Source organism: Magnolia sinica, chromosome 6 (assembly GCF_029962835.1).
Source record: "Magnolia sinica isolate HGM2019 chromosome 6, MsV1, whole genome shotgun sequence".
Lineage (NCBI taxonomy): Eukaryota > Viridiplantae > Streptophyta > Magnoliopsida > Magnoliales > Magnoliaceae > Magnolia > Magnolia sinica.
The window spans coordinates 102395306-102414520 of NC_080578.1; the positions used below are offsets into that span (position 1 = coordinate 102395306).

Sequence of the window (19215 nt, forward strand, 5' to 3'; positions counted from 1 at the left end):
TAGTAGAATCGGAATTTTTGTGTCTCCTTGTTCTCCATTAATTTTTATGTATTCAACAGCTGGCAGGAGGTAGAAGAGGATCGACTAGATTTGAGTGATAACACTTATTAAAGTACAAATAATCTCTAATACATAATTATAATTAATTTCGGTGAGTAATTATAATTAATTTCAGTGAGATTAACTCATTTTTAGGTGACTACCAAGGGAAAGATAAATGGGCCGATTTTTGGTAATATTGTTATACATATTAAAGATAAAAGTGTTAACACATTTAGCTTCCCTCTCTCCCTCACCTGGCCCATAGTGGGCCATCAAATCAACGGTCAAGATCATTAAATTAACCCCTAGTGTACAAAATCCTATTAGAAAAGGCCATCAAATTGATCCTAGGTGTACGGAATCCAACAAGAAAAGCCAGCATCGAATATTTTGAGGTGGGCCCTCGTTTGGCTAAAGCCAGCAAGAGTCGCTACCACTGGCTCCATCTGGTATTCCATGTCAGGTTCGGATGCACTCGGTCGAAAAAGTACCATATGCAAGCATCATGCATTGAATTCACAATAAAGAAATAAAGACTTCCCTGCTTGAAATGACAATTTTGCCTCTTTTAGAATGGTCATTGGTCATGGTGACCTGACTTTGTGGGGCCCAACATGATGTGTGTGTTTTATCCACACTGTTCATCCATTTTCCAACTTATTTTAGAATATGAACCCAAAAATAAAGTATATTCAAAGCTCAAGTAGACCACACCATAAGAGAGAGTGGGATAATGATACCTATCGGTTGGAACCTTACTAGGACCTAGGACCTACCATTATGTTTATTTGCCATTTGACCCGTTCACAAGGTTACACATTCGTTGATAGGGTCACACAGACATTGTTAAGGTAAAGCAGGGAAGGATGTGTAGAGGTTGAGCACTGTCTTCCTCTAATATAACTACTCCAAATCCATGGAGTTTCCCTTTCTTCTTGAAGAGAAATCTCGAATCCAAGAGAAAAGAAAAATATATTCTAGAAAATTTGTAATTTGATTGATGATCTAAATAAATAAATCTACGACCCTTTAAATAGGGATACCAAGTCTTGGGAAGAATTTCGGAATTAAACTACATCTGAAACTCGTAGAATTCATGACTTACTAAACTTACTATTTATAGATGGTTGTGATCTCTACTAGTGTGCATGGTTTAGCCAAAAATACTAAATGTCCCATTTGGCCAAGTCACGATGTTTCCCTAATTATTCTAAGCACTTTTCATGTTGGGTGCAACTCCTAAAGTCCAACAAATAAAGAGTTATACTGAAACTAAAACTTACTATAAATAGTAAAAATAAAATTAAACAAGAATTTGACTGTCGATTTGATGGTATTCCACAAATTCGGCGTGCGCAACCCGGCATAGCAGGGTTGGGTAGCTAAAGTAGCTCGTCCTATACCCCAAAATCTTATATGGTACGTATGATAGCTCATTCCGGTTTGCGAGATACGTCCGTTTTAAGTGCTAATGGTCCGGATTACTTATGCTGTCGACCGAGCCTTTTTTGATCCATCTTGATTATGGTACTGTTCGCAACCCGCTCTACATCATAAGGGAAACCACAAAAATCAGCATGGTCTTAAATTTCCTAAGCCCCCAAGAAAATTTCACTAGGAAGCGTTTAATTCCGACTCTTTTCAATTCTTATTTTCACCGTGGTCCACTTAAGCTTTAGATCTACCTCATTTTTTAGCCTATGTCTTAAAATGAGCTAGAAATAAAATGATGGACCGTGTGGAGAAAACACATACACAACTATAACCACCCCCAGTTGGGTGAGAGGGTCATTAGGCAATCTGCATCCCTCATAGGCATGGTCAATTCAAATCCTCGTTTGATGACTCACTTAAAATTCATCGAACCAAAGCCCAGTGCAACCCATTTAAATCTAATTGGGTCAGGCTCAACCCATCCAACCTGACCGGCATGGTAGAAATAGTTGACGCATACAAACATATGTCAATACATACATATTATTATGAGTGTGCATCTAATTATCGTCTAACTTCAGACTTTGGGTGGGGTTGGGTCAGGTCATCTGGTCCAGCCCATTAATAACTACCTAGATGGGTTAGGTTTAATATGAGCACGACCCGGTCCACATTTTTCTAACTTGAACCTGAACCACTACCGATTTAGCTTGGCCCAAACCAGACTTGGAAGCGGCTGGGTCAATTGATTCACCCACGGGTGGAAAGGCCGACTCGACCGTTGCTACCCTACATATGCTTGGGTTTTAAGCTCAAGCAAAGAAGAGCAATGGGTCAGTGAATCTAGAATGTTGGTTTGTTAAGTCCTACAGTAGATGGACTATGCCCCCAAACACCTCCCAAAAATGGCAGATCTGGGCCACCAGTTTTAACCATCTATTTGTAAGCCACGAATAAAGGATTATTATTTTGTGGTGGTAGATCAATCCTTAGTTGGTCCAACATAACAATGGGTTCATCTGATCTCTGGCCTTCAAAAATCATAGTGGTCAAAGATGGGCTCGGTTTTGGTCTTGGGCCAGGATCCCACCCACCTCTTGTCCTGTCATGGGCTTGGGCTTGGGCTTGGTTAAACTCTATTGGGTTTGAGAATAATCCCAAGTCCAATAAGCCTTTAATAGGCCCACAAGTCCACATTTCACATTAATAGTAAGTGAGTTCTATTTACCTTCACAATATCTATTTTTAGAAGTGGAGAGGGATTTTTTTTTTCTTTGGTACCTAATCTTCATATGCAGGGGATAATTGGTTTATCTAAGCCATTGATCTAATGGACCGTATCAGAGTGTCAACAAGCTAGGTTATGGCTGGGAGCTCTATACAAGTTCAGCTCATATTGTTCAAAATAAGCCCAAGCAAGGCTTGAGCCTCTGGCTAGTTAGTCAAGCTTGAGCCTGGCCCAAAATGTTTATACGAGTGTAAGTTTGGTGTGAATCCCAAGGGTTGGTCTAGTTGGAAAGTGGAGATATACGAAGGGTGTGAGCTGGAGTAGTAACATGGAGCTATTGGGTGAGAACTCGCAGCATTTCCATTGGCCTGTTTGGTTTTTCAAATCCCTGATAAATACTAGGTAAATAAGTAATTATTACTTTTTCTTTCCGTTTCCAGAAAGCTTGTATTTTTGCTTTGAAAACCAGTTCAAAAGAACTTATTTAAATGTGTGGGGCCCACCGTGATGTATATGATATATTTGCTCCGTCCATCTGCTTTAGTAGAACATTTCGAGCCATGAGTATAAAAATAAAGGCAGATATAAAACTCAAGTGGCCCACGCTAAAGGAAATAGTGACTCCAAGAAGTTTCTAACCATAGGTGTTCGATTCCCTTTTTCCTGTGGTGTGGTCCAGTTCAGCTTGAATAACGGATGGGCAAGTTTCCAACCATAGGTGTTCGATTCCCTTTTTCCTGTGGTGTGGTCCAGTTCAGCTTGAATAATGGATGGGCGGTGTGGATAAGCTACATAAATTATGATGGGCCCCATGTATATTTTGGGGTGCCCTCATTTTTAGTATTCAAAAAGTAGGGGTCAAATCTTAGCATTGGGAACAAGGTGGTAATTACTTGAGGAAATAATTATTATTCATTTACCGTGCATTTACATGATATTTTGAAAATCAAACAACTCCAGGAAACAAATTTCCCAGGTAACATGGGAATGAGAAATTTCAAACTTTACTTAAAGCTTTCAAATCTTAGTGAAAGCTAGAATTACATCTAAAATCCTTCTAAAGAGTCACATGTGTAACATGTGTGTCACTGGGCACTAATCTATTAGGCACATGGTCTACTGATGATATTGCCTAACAACCAGGGATCAACTGCATTACTAAAATTACTTTAATAGGATGATCTATGCATTACTAAAATTACTTTAATAGGATGATCTATCCAAACACTGTACATATAAATCAACGGTTAAAAATCATTAGTTAGCGACTTAGATGTGATCTTGTGCCTGTGGCCCATCCCAGACTTCAGTAGGAAGATCTATAACTCATTCGCTGATATCCAAAAGGGCCCTAATTTGGTAAAATCCAAAGGAGTTTTGCGGTAAAAGTACCCATTATAATAATTAATATAAATTAATAAAAATTTTAAAAATCTTGGGAATCCTCAAAAATTGAAAAACTCGCGAGAAATTGCCGAGAACGATATTTGTCGCTACGGTTACTGAAGAATAGAAAGCGGAAGCTGATGGAAGAAGAGGCGGTTTCGGTTGGTTGGGAGCTGATGGAAGACGAAGAAGAAGAAGAAGAAGAAGAGAGGGTGTGGAGTTGGGGAGCCGGTACGGACGGGCAGCTGGGTACGGGCAGCGCCAACGATCACCACCTCCCTCAACAACTGCCCCTCTCCCCTTCCTCCGCTGCCCGTCCCATCTCTCACATCGCTTGCGGTGGGGCCCACGCCATCGCCTTACTACAAGGTAAAAACCAAAACCCCTACTTTTTTTTTTTTTTTTTTTTTGCATTTAAATGTAGGATGTCGATGTTCGGTTCGAATTTCTTCTCACCTTATTATATGTTAGGAATTTCTGTGTTGGCCCACCTATGATTAATATACACGGTTGGATACCAGGGATAGGGTCGTTTGGATGTCTGAAAGTGACTTTCAGCTGTAAGTCAGCTACTGGGAATCGAGTTCTCACCCTCATACCCATGAAGATTTCAGGCAGTTTTGTCAGTAACTTATAGGTTGTAACTGACTTACAGTTGAATTTCCTCCATCAAGCACCACCTGTAAGTGATTTATCTGTCAGTCACTTCCCATTTACAGAATTTACAGGCATCGAAGTGACCCCTTTTACTAGATAATCGCAGAGATATGATTAAGGGCCTGTAAAATCGACAGTTGGATTTCAAATCTCCTTAATATCCTACTGGGATGTGTGGTCCATTCTATTTAGTTAGAGTGGTGTACTTTCGATAGGGCTTGTAAGTGACTTAGAGGTGAAAGTCACTTACAGGTTATACTGTTTGAATGTAAGCTGTAAGTCACTTACAGGTAAATTGCTTTTTGTGTTTGGGTAGCCTGTAAGTTACTTACAGGTAAGAAGTTGTATATTTACAGCCAAACAGAACTTGGAGTAGGGAATCATTTCATGATGTTATAATCACATAAAAAATCCTGACACCAAATATATCATTCTCTTAAGCTCGCCAAGAGGAATATTTAAGCCAATTCTTATGCCATTCCATGGTGGGCCATTTTTGATATTTTAGTTGTACAAGGTGTAGTGCATTAAAATAATTAAATAAAAAATTTAAAAATAAAGAACAATGGTCCACCTCAATAGACTGGACCGTGGGGAGCTTTAATGCTGGACATTCAATCACCATTGTTTCTTGTGGTGTGGCCCACCTAAGATTTGGATATACCTCATGTTTGGGCATGGCCCCTAAAATGAGCTAGCAAAACTGATGGATGGCATAGATATACCAAAAAAAACTGCAAATTATGGTGGGCCCCACTGTCACAACCTAACTGAATCGGTCAATTCCAATAAAAGAAAAAGAAAACCGCAACCCTAATTGCATGTAAAGAAGGAGAGAGGGGAAGAGAGATGGGCGCACAACAACACTAATTGCAGAGAGGGAGAGAGGGAGGCACACATCGCCATTGCAGAGAGAGAGAGAGAGAGAGAGAGAGAGAGAGAGCTTAGTGGAGCTTCTTCAATGGCCAGAGCTTTTCGGTAATGGAGGATCGTTTTCCCTCTCTTCCCCCTGTTTAAAAAATTAGACCATTGGCCTATAAGTCACTTATAGGGAAGTGACTTCTCAACCCAAGCCCTGGAAGTGACTTATCAACCCCAGCCCCTTGAAGTTTCCTGGCAGTTTTGCCTATAAGTGACTTACAGGTGAATTTCTTCCCCTAAACAGCACATGTAAATGACTTCCTTGTAAGTCACTTCCCACTAACCCAACTTACAAGCATCCAAACAGGCCCTAAGTATGAGCAAATAGGTCATTTTAGGCCCATATATCTTAATGCAGGGGCATTTTCACACCAGCCTCGAGTGGGGTAGCCTGTGGGATGCAGGGGCACACTCGGGGTGGGTGGCCCATATGAGGTGGGTGGCTAGTGTGAGGTGGGCTTCACCCGTGTAAAGTGGGTGTCTCGTGTGAAGAAGAACCCATGTGAGGTGGGGCCCACAAAGGGGGTTCGGCCAAGGTCCTAACCCATGGGATGTGAGGCTTGGGTTGTGAGATAAAGGGATTGATTCGCCATGCTCTATCAATTTGAGCTTTTAGAGCAAGCGGTTAATTGTCCTGCATCAAAGTAATATCAGAGCGGGAGGTCTCGCGTTCGAGACTTCTCACCGGGGGTGATTAATGCAGGTTTTCTAGGTGAGAAAGAGAGACAGAGAGTCCTAGAATCTAAAGGTCCTCAATTAAGTCTCTTGACTTGAAAAGAAAGCTTGTAATCCCATTCTCATATAGTGGATTTGATAGATGGCTCTGTTCTTTTTTTCCTCTTTGATTGAGAGGGTTTTCCATGTAAATCAGTGTCCTAATGCTCGTAGATTGTTATTTCCTTTTGTAAGTACCTTGTTGTACTTGTTTGGATTGGCTTGCATACTTTTGTTCGTTGAATTTCTTAAGTGATTCACATGGAGGGGAGGGTTCCGCATCTCTCCATCGTCTGATATCAGAGCCATGGTTGTTGGTTTGTGGTATTATTTGTGTAGATAAAGGTGAAAATTGCTACATAAAGGATAATAAGTATCAATGAAAGAAATTAGTTCATATGGAGAGACAAGGTGAAAAATATTCTCTATTCTAGACGTTTGCATGTGCTCGTTGAAGAAAAGAAGCCAAAAACCATGAGAGAAGATGAAGGGAAGAAACTTAATAAAAAGGCTATCGGAATGATTTGCAATGGTTAGATGGTGTGTTCTTCCATCATTTGCGGAATCCACGACGCAATCCTTATGGAAGAAGCTACTTGACTTGTTTGAAAGGAAGGCAAATTAACAAGTCTTGACAATCAAATATTGAGGCAAAACTTCACATAGAGTGAAATTTGTTTGACCGAAAAGATTATTTTTTGCTATTGTAGTGTCATTGAATACATAATGAGGCAATATTGAAACTTCCAAAGATAAACAAGGTGGAAAATTAAAAAAAGAAAGAAAGAGAGAATAAAGAATTGTCACTCATTTGGCGAATGATGATGTTCTACTGGTTGTAGAAGGAAGTGATAATTATCTCAACCTGGCAAACATTGACATGGATTGGTTCATCGGTTCAAGAGCTTCTTATCATGCTAGACCCATGGTATTGAAAACAGGTACATAATGGTTGTAACAACCATTATGTGGCAGTAACGATAGGACCTATCATTTGCGATATGGGACTATAACACCTGTTCTGAAATAGGGCCCGTAATGGGTCGATACGAGGCTGCAACAGGCGATAACAATCCTGTAATAGTCCAATGCAGAGCTGGTATATATATATATATATATATATATATATATATATATTTCCTTTAAAAATCATTTTGGCTGTTATAGGGCTGTAACAACCATGACGGCCATATAGTAACGACCATAAGGCTAGCTGTTATGGTCACTGTTACCATTATTGAATACCTTGGCCACACAATGCAACGACTTGTTCACCTCCTACAAGTCAGAAAATTTTGGTGTTGTTCATAGTGAGCCAGATTATAAGCTTTTCTCAAGTCAACACTTGCTTGAAGATCACCTTCTCGTGTGTACAAGAACCTTCCATTTACTTGAGAAGAAAAATAAGATCTCTTACTCTGTTAAAGATTACACTTTGCTTTTTAGAATTTAGGGATCTATTTATTTTTCTCTTTCTCACTCATAAAAGGAATAACTAAAGTATTGTATAGACCATTACGCTCCCGTAGCACATAACAGTGTCCATCGTTACCCTTTTTGTACACCACGAGTACAAACCTCAGCATACATCATACTATGCACAATTGATGCATGAGGAGTTTTCTTCATTTCCTTCTTCTCACTTGAAGGGCTTTGATTAAGACTGAACTTGAAATGGGTTGCAGGTGTTGCAACTGGCTTTGTATTCTTTGTGTGAAAATGATCTTACTTCTTGATATACTTCTCTTGCAACAAGTTGTATCACTTAACGGGCCCTACCATTACCGTTATGGCTGTACGTAACTGTTTTTGAATACCTGGAGAAATATAGCCGAGTAGACTCACCTAACAAAATTTGCCCACTGTCGTTGTAAGTCTTTCTTGTGTCCAGCTTTAGAATGTTGCCTTGGAAACCTGATGGCGATGTTGGATTTTTATTGTCTTCAGTGGCAACTGGCACATCCATGATTTGCACCACCAACAGGGCCAAACTAGGGAGGTGAAGTTGGCTTCTTTTTTACCTTTTGACTCTTAATTCCAGAACCTCAATCCCGATCTTATGATCTCCCCATAACTTCATAAATATAATTTGCCCAACTGATTAGCTTTAGCAGGCAGTGCAATCTTTAAGTCATTGAGAACATTAGAGACCTATGTTTATAAAGAGATCATTTTCCAACTGCTGATGGTTCTCTGGACCTTTGGGAGGAAGAGATAGCAATTCCATCTAGGCAAGGAGCTGCTCTGGACCTTTGGGAGGAAGAGATGGCAATTCCATCCAGCCAAGGAGCTTCTATCTCCCTCAATAGAACTCAAGAGGACTAATAACTCTGATAATATAAATTGTTAATTGTCATTTTGCTTGCTAGAGATGCTGCATTATGTTTTGTAGTCAGCATTTGGTACCGGAAACTTAAATACTCTCATCCATCTATCTTATTATTTTTATTTTTTTTTGAAAGGTTACTCTCATCAGTCTATCAGGTAAAAACAAAAAAAAAAAAACAAAAAACAGCAGTCTATACACAGGTTCCATGTTTCCTACAACTTGGATCTCTTCTTCAGTTGACATGAGTTTCAAATTTTCCTGGGGCAGCATGATGTTTGATATATGAATTAAATACGTTTCTTGTGCATCTTTTTCTTTCTACTAGACTACGGTGTGTTTGGCACTTGGCAACTCATCCACCATATTCAAGGAATACATGCATGTCTATCTACAGTTTGCACCCGCAAATTGTGGACCCAACTGTAGATGCTGCATAACCCAAATCATGTTGATCTGACTGACCATTACTGTCCAACTGATATCCGTTCGTTGTATAGTAAAAAAGAAGATGGTCAGTGGTCCAAATCCAACGGGCTAAAATTCAAGTGGTTAAGATCATTTGATTGGTGTGATTTCCATGCTTCCTCTAACCACAGTTGCATTGACAACTAGGAAATTCTGTAGTGATGTCCATGTGTGCTGCCATTTCTTAATTATCCTATTCTTTTTCTCGTCAGTAGTTCTTATGTGGGATTCAACCATGACAGTTCTCTATTTTCACCATTGGATAACTCGATTAGACATTTTTTAAATTTAGGTATTCATAAAAAATCTTTCCATTTAAGGGTACTGATATTTTGTAGATATGCAGGCGGTAGGGTACTGACATGGGGGAGAGGCAACTGTGGTCAGCTTGGTCATGGAGATCTGCTGAACAGCTTAAAACCAAAGCTTGTAGAGTTCTTCAAAAACATTGTTATATGCCATGTTTCTGCTGGATGGAATCACTCTGGATTTGTTTCAGGTCTGTTCAGGCCCCAAAAATAAAGGTTTCTTATTGATAAATCAAGCACAACCCTTTCTTAATACCATCTTGTAGTGACATTATATTCAAGTTTGCATCAATGTTCAATGGTGTGTGGAGAATAGCAGTTGCTACATTAGATTTTTGAATGCCATACTGGTTTTTACAATTTTTATATTTGATATTGGTTATGGGAGATTTGCTAAGCCCAACGTGTGTACAATTAAAGCTCATGTACACATCACACATGCCAGCATGGCATGATAGGTCTGGGATCCAATCCATCCATCAGAATGGCACCACTATATTGGTGCCCTAGGTTGAGAATCAGGTTGATCCAGTTTACAAAACAAATATATGGCTCTGAAAAACTTGGCTGAAGTTTTCTAGCCTATCCTCCTATTTCCAATATTGGGCGCCCATATATTGACTGGACCAGATTTTATGGTTGAGAAAATGTGTATGAGGTTGGACCAAACTGATGGATGGATTGGATCTCACAAGTATGTGCCATGCTGGCATATTTTTACACAAGCTTTATTGCACACATGTTTTTTTTTTTTCGCACACCCCCTCACACCCACACACACCACAATGGGTACTCAAACCCATGACATTAGTGTTGAAACTCTTTAGAGTCTACCACTAAGCCATGAGTAGGGACCTGAAACACGTGTTGTTGGCAAAGCTCTTGGTTATGGTACATTACCACTGGGGCCTATGGTTCTCCAGTGAATTTTAGAGGAATGATATTGACTCAATGATCTGTATAGTATCCTTGATTTTCATATGCTAGTCGTGTGGTTCAGTAATTCAGACCATTGATATGATAGGCCCTACCTAGGACAGACTTTGGTTCAAAAATCTCCTTGGTAGAGATCCTAATCATCCAATCTTAGAGTTTTCCAGTTGAATATGGATCGTTGCTGTATTTCTCTTCTTAACCATCTATTGATGGCCAAAAATCCCAGGGTTATGATTGTAAAAGAGATTTTTGGGGGAATGATCCATCCACAGTGGATCCCACCATATCAATGGTCTTAAGTACTGAACCATGGGTCCCACCTGTACAAACTGAAAACCCAACGACACCACGCATATTGTTTGAAGGTCATATAATTCCCTCTATAGGAAAACTGTTCTATATTCTTCTCCCAAAGGGATGTCTAGGAACTTCGATTCATTTTCGTGGATTCATGCATGCTCCTGGAGTAGTCTTCAGGGTTGCTCCCTTTTAGGGAGCACATCCTCATTAGCAATGTTGTCAAAATCCTACGATTTACAATTTACGATTTACGATTTGAATCGAATCTTAGGCAAAAATATTTGAATCCCTTTTTAGATGAATATTACAATTCTATGTTTTGTATCCTACAGTTTACGATTCAAATACCGATTTACGATTCAATTGTACTTGTTCTGCTGTTTTAAGCTATACTTGGCTTTCATTTTATGTTTTCAAGTTGGTGGGGGCTTTAAGAATTATTTAGAAGAGGTCAATTATTTTTTTATGTTCTTTATAAGAGATTAAGTGATGGATAACTCTTCAATTTTATTTTATTTTTATTTTATTTTATTTTTGCATTTTTAAAAATGATTTCTTACTTCTTAATTGGTTGAAACACCAAATTGATGTATGGCTTATCTGGAATGTTTCTATAGATGGTTGTGATAATGTTGGCCTATATATATTATGGTAGTGATGGGTAGTGATGGTTAAAAATCAAAATATCTTTTTTCATCAGTCTACATAACTGAATGCTGCTTTTCCAATGTGATTCTACACTCAAGAAAAGTAAAAGAAGCATAAATTATTAAAGGATTCTCGTATGTTTTTTAAGGTAAATTTTTGAATGACAAAAAGTAAAGGAAAGACAAGAATCATCTAACACTATCATGATATAGAGATATAATGGTGCGTATGGATGGGAGATGGATGACTGATGAGTTTTTTTTTTCTCTTGATTTGTTTATATTTTGCAGATTTTCTTCAAAATTTCAAAATTTTTAGAAAATTATAAAGAAAAACTTATGATTTGGTATATGATTTGCGATTCGATATGATTCCACCCTTTTACGATTTTCTTTACAATAACGATTTTGACAATATTGCTCATTAGGAATCACTACTCTTTCAAAAAGCCAAGGACATTGATGGGACAACAGTACACATTTTAGTTAGTGTTTTTCCACCAGCAAATTTGGGATTTCTCCATGGCCTTCCTTTAAAACACACACACACACACACACACACACACACACACACACTTCTGTATATGTGGAAACATTGGAAAGAGTAGTCTCCATGCTTGCTGTTGGTTAAGGAGTGCATCCTTGTGAGGAATCAGCATGTGTTCCATAGATCAGGGACATGGACTGGACAATACTGCACATTCTTGTTCAGTGCAGTTCCACTAGTGGATTTGGAGTTCATCCATGGATATATATTTTTTTCCTGGTGAAGATGATGAGTATCTTCATCTTCATTTACTAGTGGAAACATTGTCTGGTGGCACCTTCAAACTCTTACTTTCTTAGCAATGGTTTGAAGAGTCCGGGATGAATATCACAACAAAGGGTTTTCAGTATTTTTCCGATAAACTCAAGAAACCATTACGGATTCTGTAGAGAGTGCCTCAATTTTTTGATAGAATACTATAAATATATTGGAGGAACAAAGAAAGAGGAGAGCCTATATCCATTAACACAACGGAATATGGATAGCAATTGGCAATTGCAAGAAATGGCTTTTATTTATTTATTTTTGAAAGGTTACAAGAAATGGCTTTGCCACACCATTGTGTTTACATCCATTGGAACAACACAAAAGGCAGTAGGCCATGCCTCGGACATGGCTCTAATCTCACTAACAATAAAATGCCTCTTCCATGGAGCTGGGCACGAAGTGGCTGCCTAAGATATAGCACTTCGGGTCACCACAGTGAGCTGACATGAGAAAGATTCCCACACTCAATTCCCATGTGAATAGCTTCCAGCTTGGCATGATTAAAATCTCCTACACCAATCGGACTAGAGAAGGCCCATTTGACTATCCCAAGCTCATCAAGAACCACAGCTCCTATCTCTGATTGTCCAGGGTTAACGAGCAAGTTACCATCCACAGTCCGCTTCTGCATATTACAACTGTATGATGCCTCACTGACTTGACCTTGAGATTGAAGCTTCAGCCATTTGCAATCTCCACCAATTGCTGGAGAGGTCTGCATGAGTGTGTGGGTCACCGACTCACCGTACTCCCTAAGAGCACCATATAGGCTGGTAATTTAGAGTGTTGAGAAGTATTCCTCTCACACAACTCCTCTTCACTTCTCTCTTCTTTCCCTCTACCATGCTGCCGATTTGAAAAGAACTTGGAAACCTAGAAATTTTGTTCAGTAATCAATATCATTTTCCTCATGGAATGTTCCCTGGTGTTCTACATGTGATGAAAGTTGCATGTGGAAGTCTTTATGCCTAGGTCTGAAATTTTTAACATTGGCATATTGACAATTGTTGAACTTTTTGGTTTATATAGTTTATAGAGAGAATGATCAAACACCCCCTGCCTATAATTATCAGGACCCAAGAAGTCCTGTCTTAATTTATGTACCAAAAAAGCACTCGGTTTTCAAGATGGGTATTAAAATCCCCTGCCATCCACTTCTGTTGGCGGAGTCACATATTTGCCCCTGCAGCAGAGTAAATGTCATGTGAGTGGTTGATTGAATCCTACCTTCTCCGATTGTTAATGTGACATCTTTATGTGGGATTTAGGCTGTTTGTCTGATATCATCCACTGTTTATGTGCTGTGGAATGAGAATCTAGCCAATCGGTTTATCAACTGGACCAAAGCTCTATGAGAAAATTGGATCGTTAAAAAAGAACGTCTAAAGATCCCAATTTGCCTCCTACATATGGTCTACCTGATTTCTAGACTACCCTAATTTTGCGACATGTCAAAGACATTGTGTGGTCCACATGAGAGATGGCCTGAATGTCGTGAGAAAAAAAAAAAACCCGAGCTCCCTTTTTATGACTGACGTGTTATCTTATACTCTGGCAGATGCATGGCAATTGATACACAGGCACTGAGGAATTGCATGCATTGCACACATTACCTCAAGAACATCCAAATTGCTGAACCATAACATTAAGCAACAAGGGCAAATGTTGAGTATATTTTTTCTAAATTAGTGAATTTTAATTGATGGGGCTTTTTATTAGCAAATTTCAAAAGGGGGTTTTATTGGTACATTAATGAGGTCAAGGATTCTTTGGTCCCCAAATTTACACGCAAGGGGTGTTTAGTCATTCTTCCTAGTTTATTCTTATCTTTTACCATGCTCGCGGCTGCACTTCTTGAATGAGTCTCTTTATACTTTTCTATAGAAAAGGTCTCTTTATATATTTATTGATGTGCTCAAGCGTAATTCTTTATAGACCAATGTGTTTGCTTCACATTGGTAGTTCCAATTTTATATAATCTTTGATTGCTTGTATTTTTTTTTTTTCTTTTTTATGTTTCAGATACAGGATGCCTTTTTACTTGTGGAGATGGATCCTTTGGGCAACTTGGGCATGGTGATTGTCAATCACATTCATCTCCTATTGAAGTCTTATTCTTTAATTCTAAGCATGTGGTACAAATAGAGTGCGGGATGCGTCATTCACTTACCTTATCAAAAGGTAAAAATATAGTACACGTGGTGCTTGTTTTTGAAGTTACTAATACCAATACTTCTATATGTATCATCCATGGACCAACTAAATGGTTTCTAAAAGTGTCTAGTTATGAATAACTAGCTATGGGATAATGACCAAAAAGCCAAAAATGTCACTAAGGGCATGTTTGGATATCACCAATTCCATTGAAATCAATGGAAATAGAAAAGACTTCCATTGATGTGACAGTTTGAGATGTTTGGAAAGAAAAGAAAATGGAGGATTCCACAAAGAAATCATCACTCATTGCATTTTTCTATGGTTTAGATTCTTTGGCGCAAGAAGCTAGGTGACCATTGTCATGCAAATTTGGGAGTTACACTTGCTATCCAAATAAGACCCCTAAAAATGGAATCTATGTTTCAATAGTGTTCACGAAAATAATCATTGCATAATCATTAGCTTTCCTTTTCTTTCTTTCAGAATACATGTATCCAAACGTGGCCTGAGGCAAATAATACAATTTGGTGCTACAAGTTTTAAGAAGGAAGTGTGATATGAGATTGTAGTCTATTTTATTAGAGATTGAAATAAAAGAAACCTAAAAGTGGAACTGAACCTGACGAAGGTTGAAGCTTTTAGACCTAAAAGTGAAAACCAGTCTCATCATGTTTCACCATATCCAAATATGATTTGATTCGAGTTGGCTGTTGGACCCCAATTTCAGTTCTAGTTTGAGTTCTTCAAGCCACGGTTAGACTCGGTGACTCAAACAGACTTGTCTGGTCTCAAGTTGAGTCATGAGTCACTTGAGTTGGGGGGTGACTTGTCTGAGTGACCTGTTGTGTTGAAACAGATTGGGTCTGACCAGTTCTGACTCAGATGAGTCGCATGGGACTCATCAGTGTTAAAACCATGCATGTTATCCATTACAATACAATTGGATTAGTTCAATAAAAATGTTCAGGACCAGCAACATGATGCAGGTACTTCAGGCGATTCACTTCATGGATTTGGTTCAGGAAGACGTGGGCAACTCGGGATTTCTACAGACAGAAAGAGTAGATCCTTTGCCGTTCCCCAAGCTATTTATGGACTTGAAGATGTTGAGATAGCTTCTATCTGTGCAAATGGCGATCACAGTGTGGCTTTGTCTGGTAAATAAATTCCTTTTGGTCCTGTGCCATGTTTTATGATATATGATATGCTTAAGGAAGTTTCCTAGTGCAATGCATGTGTATTGCTCCGTTCCCACACACAGTGAGTGAAATCCAAGCATCCATGCGGCCAGCCCCAACTTGTTGATGTCCTGGCCAATCAGGTAGGCTAGCGTTGATATGGACAGTTAAAAAGAAGTTGGCCAAAGATCCACATTCAATGCACACATGTTCCACCTAATCAGTGGACCTGCGTGATTCTTGGGCCACCTAATAGACATTTTAGGCCTAGCACACGTTTGGAGGCGTGTATGGGTGCTGGGCTCTACACGTGAGAGTAGCAGACCTCTACAACTTCATCCTCGATTCTTGCTGATATTGTTGGTACTTTTCCATCAGCTAATGGGAATTTGTACATTTGGGGCAGAGGATTTGGTGGTGCCTCAGATGCTTACTGCCCTCAGCTCTTGCCTTCACCTTTAAAATTTTCTCAAGTTGCTGTAGGATGGAATCATGCTTTATTATTAACAGGTGGGTATTCTTCGATATACCTTATGGACTTTTCTTGAATTTGTATGCATTAATTAGAGCAGTATATATAACTTTGTAAATAGTCTTCTGAGTTACTTTACAGATAGTGGAGAAGTCTTTATGCTTGGTGGGAACCACCATGGGATGCTTAGTAATTCTCAGCAAATGAGCCATGAGCAGCAGTCGCCCCTTCACTGTACTCCATCTACTAGCTCACATGGTAAGACACCCTTCTTGTTCTTCTTTCCTGGTTGTTAGGACTGTCAACTGTCGGGTTCTGGTTGGGTCCTACACTACCCATACCCAAGCTAACGGGGCTTGGGTCTTGCAGGGTCTCGGTCTAGTTCTTAGAAGACCTGGACCGGCTCTGATCAGGTCTGGGTACCCATTGGGTCTTTGGATCTAGGTTTCAAGTTGGGTTTTGGACAAATAAGGGCTTTTAAATGGTTGGGTCCACTCAATGGGTTGATTAGATTGCCCAAACATGTGCTGCTTTGACATGCATGGTTTGTCCACGGTTCTCTTCTTACATGTATGGGGCTTAGGAAACTTCATGTCTTTTGCTAAACAATCAATATTCTATTAAATATATATATTTGCTAAACAACCAATATTCTATTAAATATATATAGTTCTACTATTAAAACTAATGGGACCCAACCTTTACCTGAGTATACCTGACTTTTAACTGATTCACACGGACCTGACACTTACTCGACTGGTCCCAATTTTTCAACCAGTTCAAAAAGTTGAGAGACTCAAACCCAACCCGATTTCTTAATGGGTCTGGTAAATGGGACCAGTACCCATTAAAATTGGGGTGGGTACATCAGGTATCTGCCAGTCCTGGTACCCATTGACTGCCCTACTGGTTGAAAACTGTGGAAGAATTCTCGCTTTTAAAAAAATAAAATTGTGCTGACATGTTGAGTCTGTCGGCACTTATCCAACACATTTCTTTATGATATTATTCAGGGCTTTCATTTTGTGCAAGTGACTATCCTATGATCCAAGGCATTTGATATGATGATGGGCCTCACCATGGCAGTCGCCCAAGTTGGGGGATGCTAGCTGTTGAAGATTTGGCCATTTTCTTTGTTGAGTTTAAAACGTTGCTATGTTTTCTTCTCAACTGTCTATTTCTTTGGCCACGTACTGAGAAGTCTGGATTATTGTTGTTGTTGTTGTTGTTATTGTTACAAAATTAATAATCTTGTACAAACTGCAAGCTTGAACATGCAAAATGAACATATATCAATGGATGTAGATTGCCTACAAGCAAGGGCTGCAGGAATCTTCATGTCACCCTTACGTGGCTTAATAAAAGAGCACCATGTGCACCTGTCAGATGTGAGCCCTGCAGTTAAGAGCAAAGATTTCCTTGGCTGAAATGACATTTTGCCCTTTTCACTGTGGGACCCACATTTGACAAGCACACATGGTGGTGCTGTTTCATTGGGCGACGTCAGCCCCTAGTTGCGGGCAATCTGCATCCTGTATCAACATGAAATATTTTTAAAGAACTGTCCTTGTTACATGTTATAGGTGTATTGGTGGAATGATTTCTGATGATTTGATTTTCCCAGAAGTTTGCAATACCCCTCTGATTCCAATGAGAGTACCTGGGCTTAATGGGAAAAAGGTGTTAGTAGTTGCAGCTGGAGCTGAGCATTCTGCTATAGTAACAGGTGAGCTAATGTCTCCGATTTCAGTTGGACTTTCTATTTTGGAGAAACGGAATGGAAATATGCTGGGAGGTTGTAGTAAATTCTGTGCTGTTCCTTCTTCGCTGTACGCATGGAAAATTTATGTGGTGGGTTGAGATAATTGATCTTCTGGGAGCCTGGCCCACCAGTTGGATGGTCAATAGGCCCAAATGTTGAAGTGATTGGATGACTCTGACATCCAGCTCCTGGTGTTTTTCCTGTTGAATGTGGACCCTTGTGGCAAAGATTTATGGTGGTCAGATTGTTGATGTAGTGGTCCGCCACTTTGGATGGCCAATAGGCAAAAAATCACAGTGACCGAAACAACTCCAACCATCCGATTCTTGTGAGTTTTACATGTTGATTATGGACCATTTTTCTCGTTTGAGAGAATTGTCCCTTTTTTATGCAGCTGATTCAGAAGCTACCTTGTGCATTCCACTTGAATTTTGGGATGATTGTTGTCAATGGTAATAGCATTAGTAGCATGTGGGTCAGATCTGATGTCAATTTTTATTTTCCCTATGATGGGTGCAGAGAATGGAACGGTAATGACATGGGGCTGGGGAGAACATGGACAGCTGGGTTTGGGAAACACATTCGATCAAACAAGTCCACAGATCGTAAGACTAACTGAGAGCGGACCATCGGATGATCATGGCCCTTTAAGGGTTTATTGTGGAAGTGGGTTTACTATTGCGGGCGGCCCAGTCAGTTCACAAAGTTGATTTACCATTCGACATGTCAAAAAGGTCAGCAGCATTGCTCTTTACAACATGGTAGTCTACTTTAATCCGTGCCATCTATTCTCTAATCTTTTTATGCAATGGCTATTAATGATGGGGAGTTATTGGGTTCTCAAGTTTTCCATTTGTAAGTGGGTCCCATTTTTTAGTGATCCAGAATGTTGGTGTGTCGGGCCCCATGGAATCCTCTACAACACTTTTTTTATGCAGCATGTAAAACACTCAAGCTTGTGGGGCCCATCATGTTATATATGTAAAATCTACTGTCCATTTGGTTCTATCCTCAATTGTAGTGGAGCAAAAAAAAAAAGAAGCTAGATTCACCACTCAGGTGGGTCGCACCATAGGGAATGATGGAGATGGTATGCCATCCAGAGATTTGTAGTGGGTTCATCATGGTGTGTATCTTTCATCAAACCCATTAACAGGCGTAGATCTCCGGGGTGAAGTGAAAATATAAGAAATCAGCGGATCTAAATACTAGGTGGGCCACACCGTTTGAACTCAGGTTTTTATCAGCACTTTTACATTGTTTCCCACTTGTGGCCAGTCAGAGCTGTTTTTTTCCTTATCAGCTGATCTTTGTTAATGTACAATAGTTATCACCTGGACGGAGTGGATTTACATATTAAATATGGTGGGCCCCACAGAGCTTGGGTGTTATACGCAGATTCATAGAATGGGTGTTGTAGACTGTTTTGGTCCTCATTGACTGTTGCCCCAGAAATGGATAGATC

The 19215-nt window shown here is 39.5% G+C and overlaps 1 protein-coding gene across 5 annotated transcripts; it reads left to right on the forward strand.

The window, feature by feature from the left end:
* Positions 1–4143: 4143 nt before the first annotated feature.
* On the forward strand, positions 4144–19133 carry LOC131249326 (ultraviolet-B receptor UVR8). 5 transcript variants are annotated; one of them, XM_058250007.1, is made up of 9 exons: positions 4147–4459; positions 9523–9675; positions 14204–14362; positions 15325–15495; positions 15895–16026; positions 16130–16246; positions 17613–17714; positions 18270–18484; positions 19078–19133. In XM_058250007.1, the coding sequence occupies exons 1-8, from the start codon at positions 4231–4233 to the stop codon at positions 18458–18460; spliced, it is 1254 nt and encodes a 417-aa protein (XP_058105990.1). In that variant the 5' UTR covers positions 4147–4230; the 3' UTR covers positions 18461–18484; positions 19078–19133. The 5 variants fall into 5 exon arrangements, with proteins under 5 accessions (XP_058105991.1, XP_058105993.1, XP_058105992.1 ...); XM_058250008.1 differs by lacking the exon at positions 19078–19133 and having other exon boundaries at positions 4144–4459; positions 17616–17714; positions 18270–18791; XM_058250009.1 differs by lacking the exon at positions 19078–19133 and having other exon boundaries at positions 4146–4459; positions 15361–15495; positions 18270–18791.
* The last annotated feature ends 82 nt before the right edge of the window (positions 19134–19215 follow it).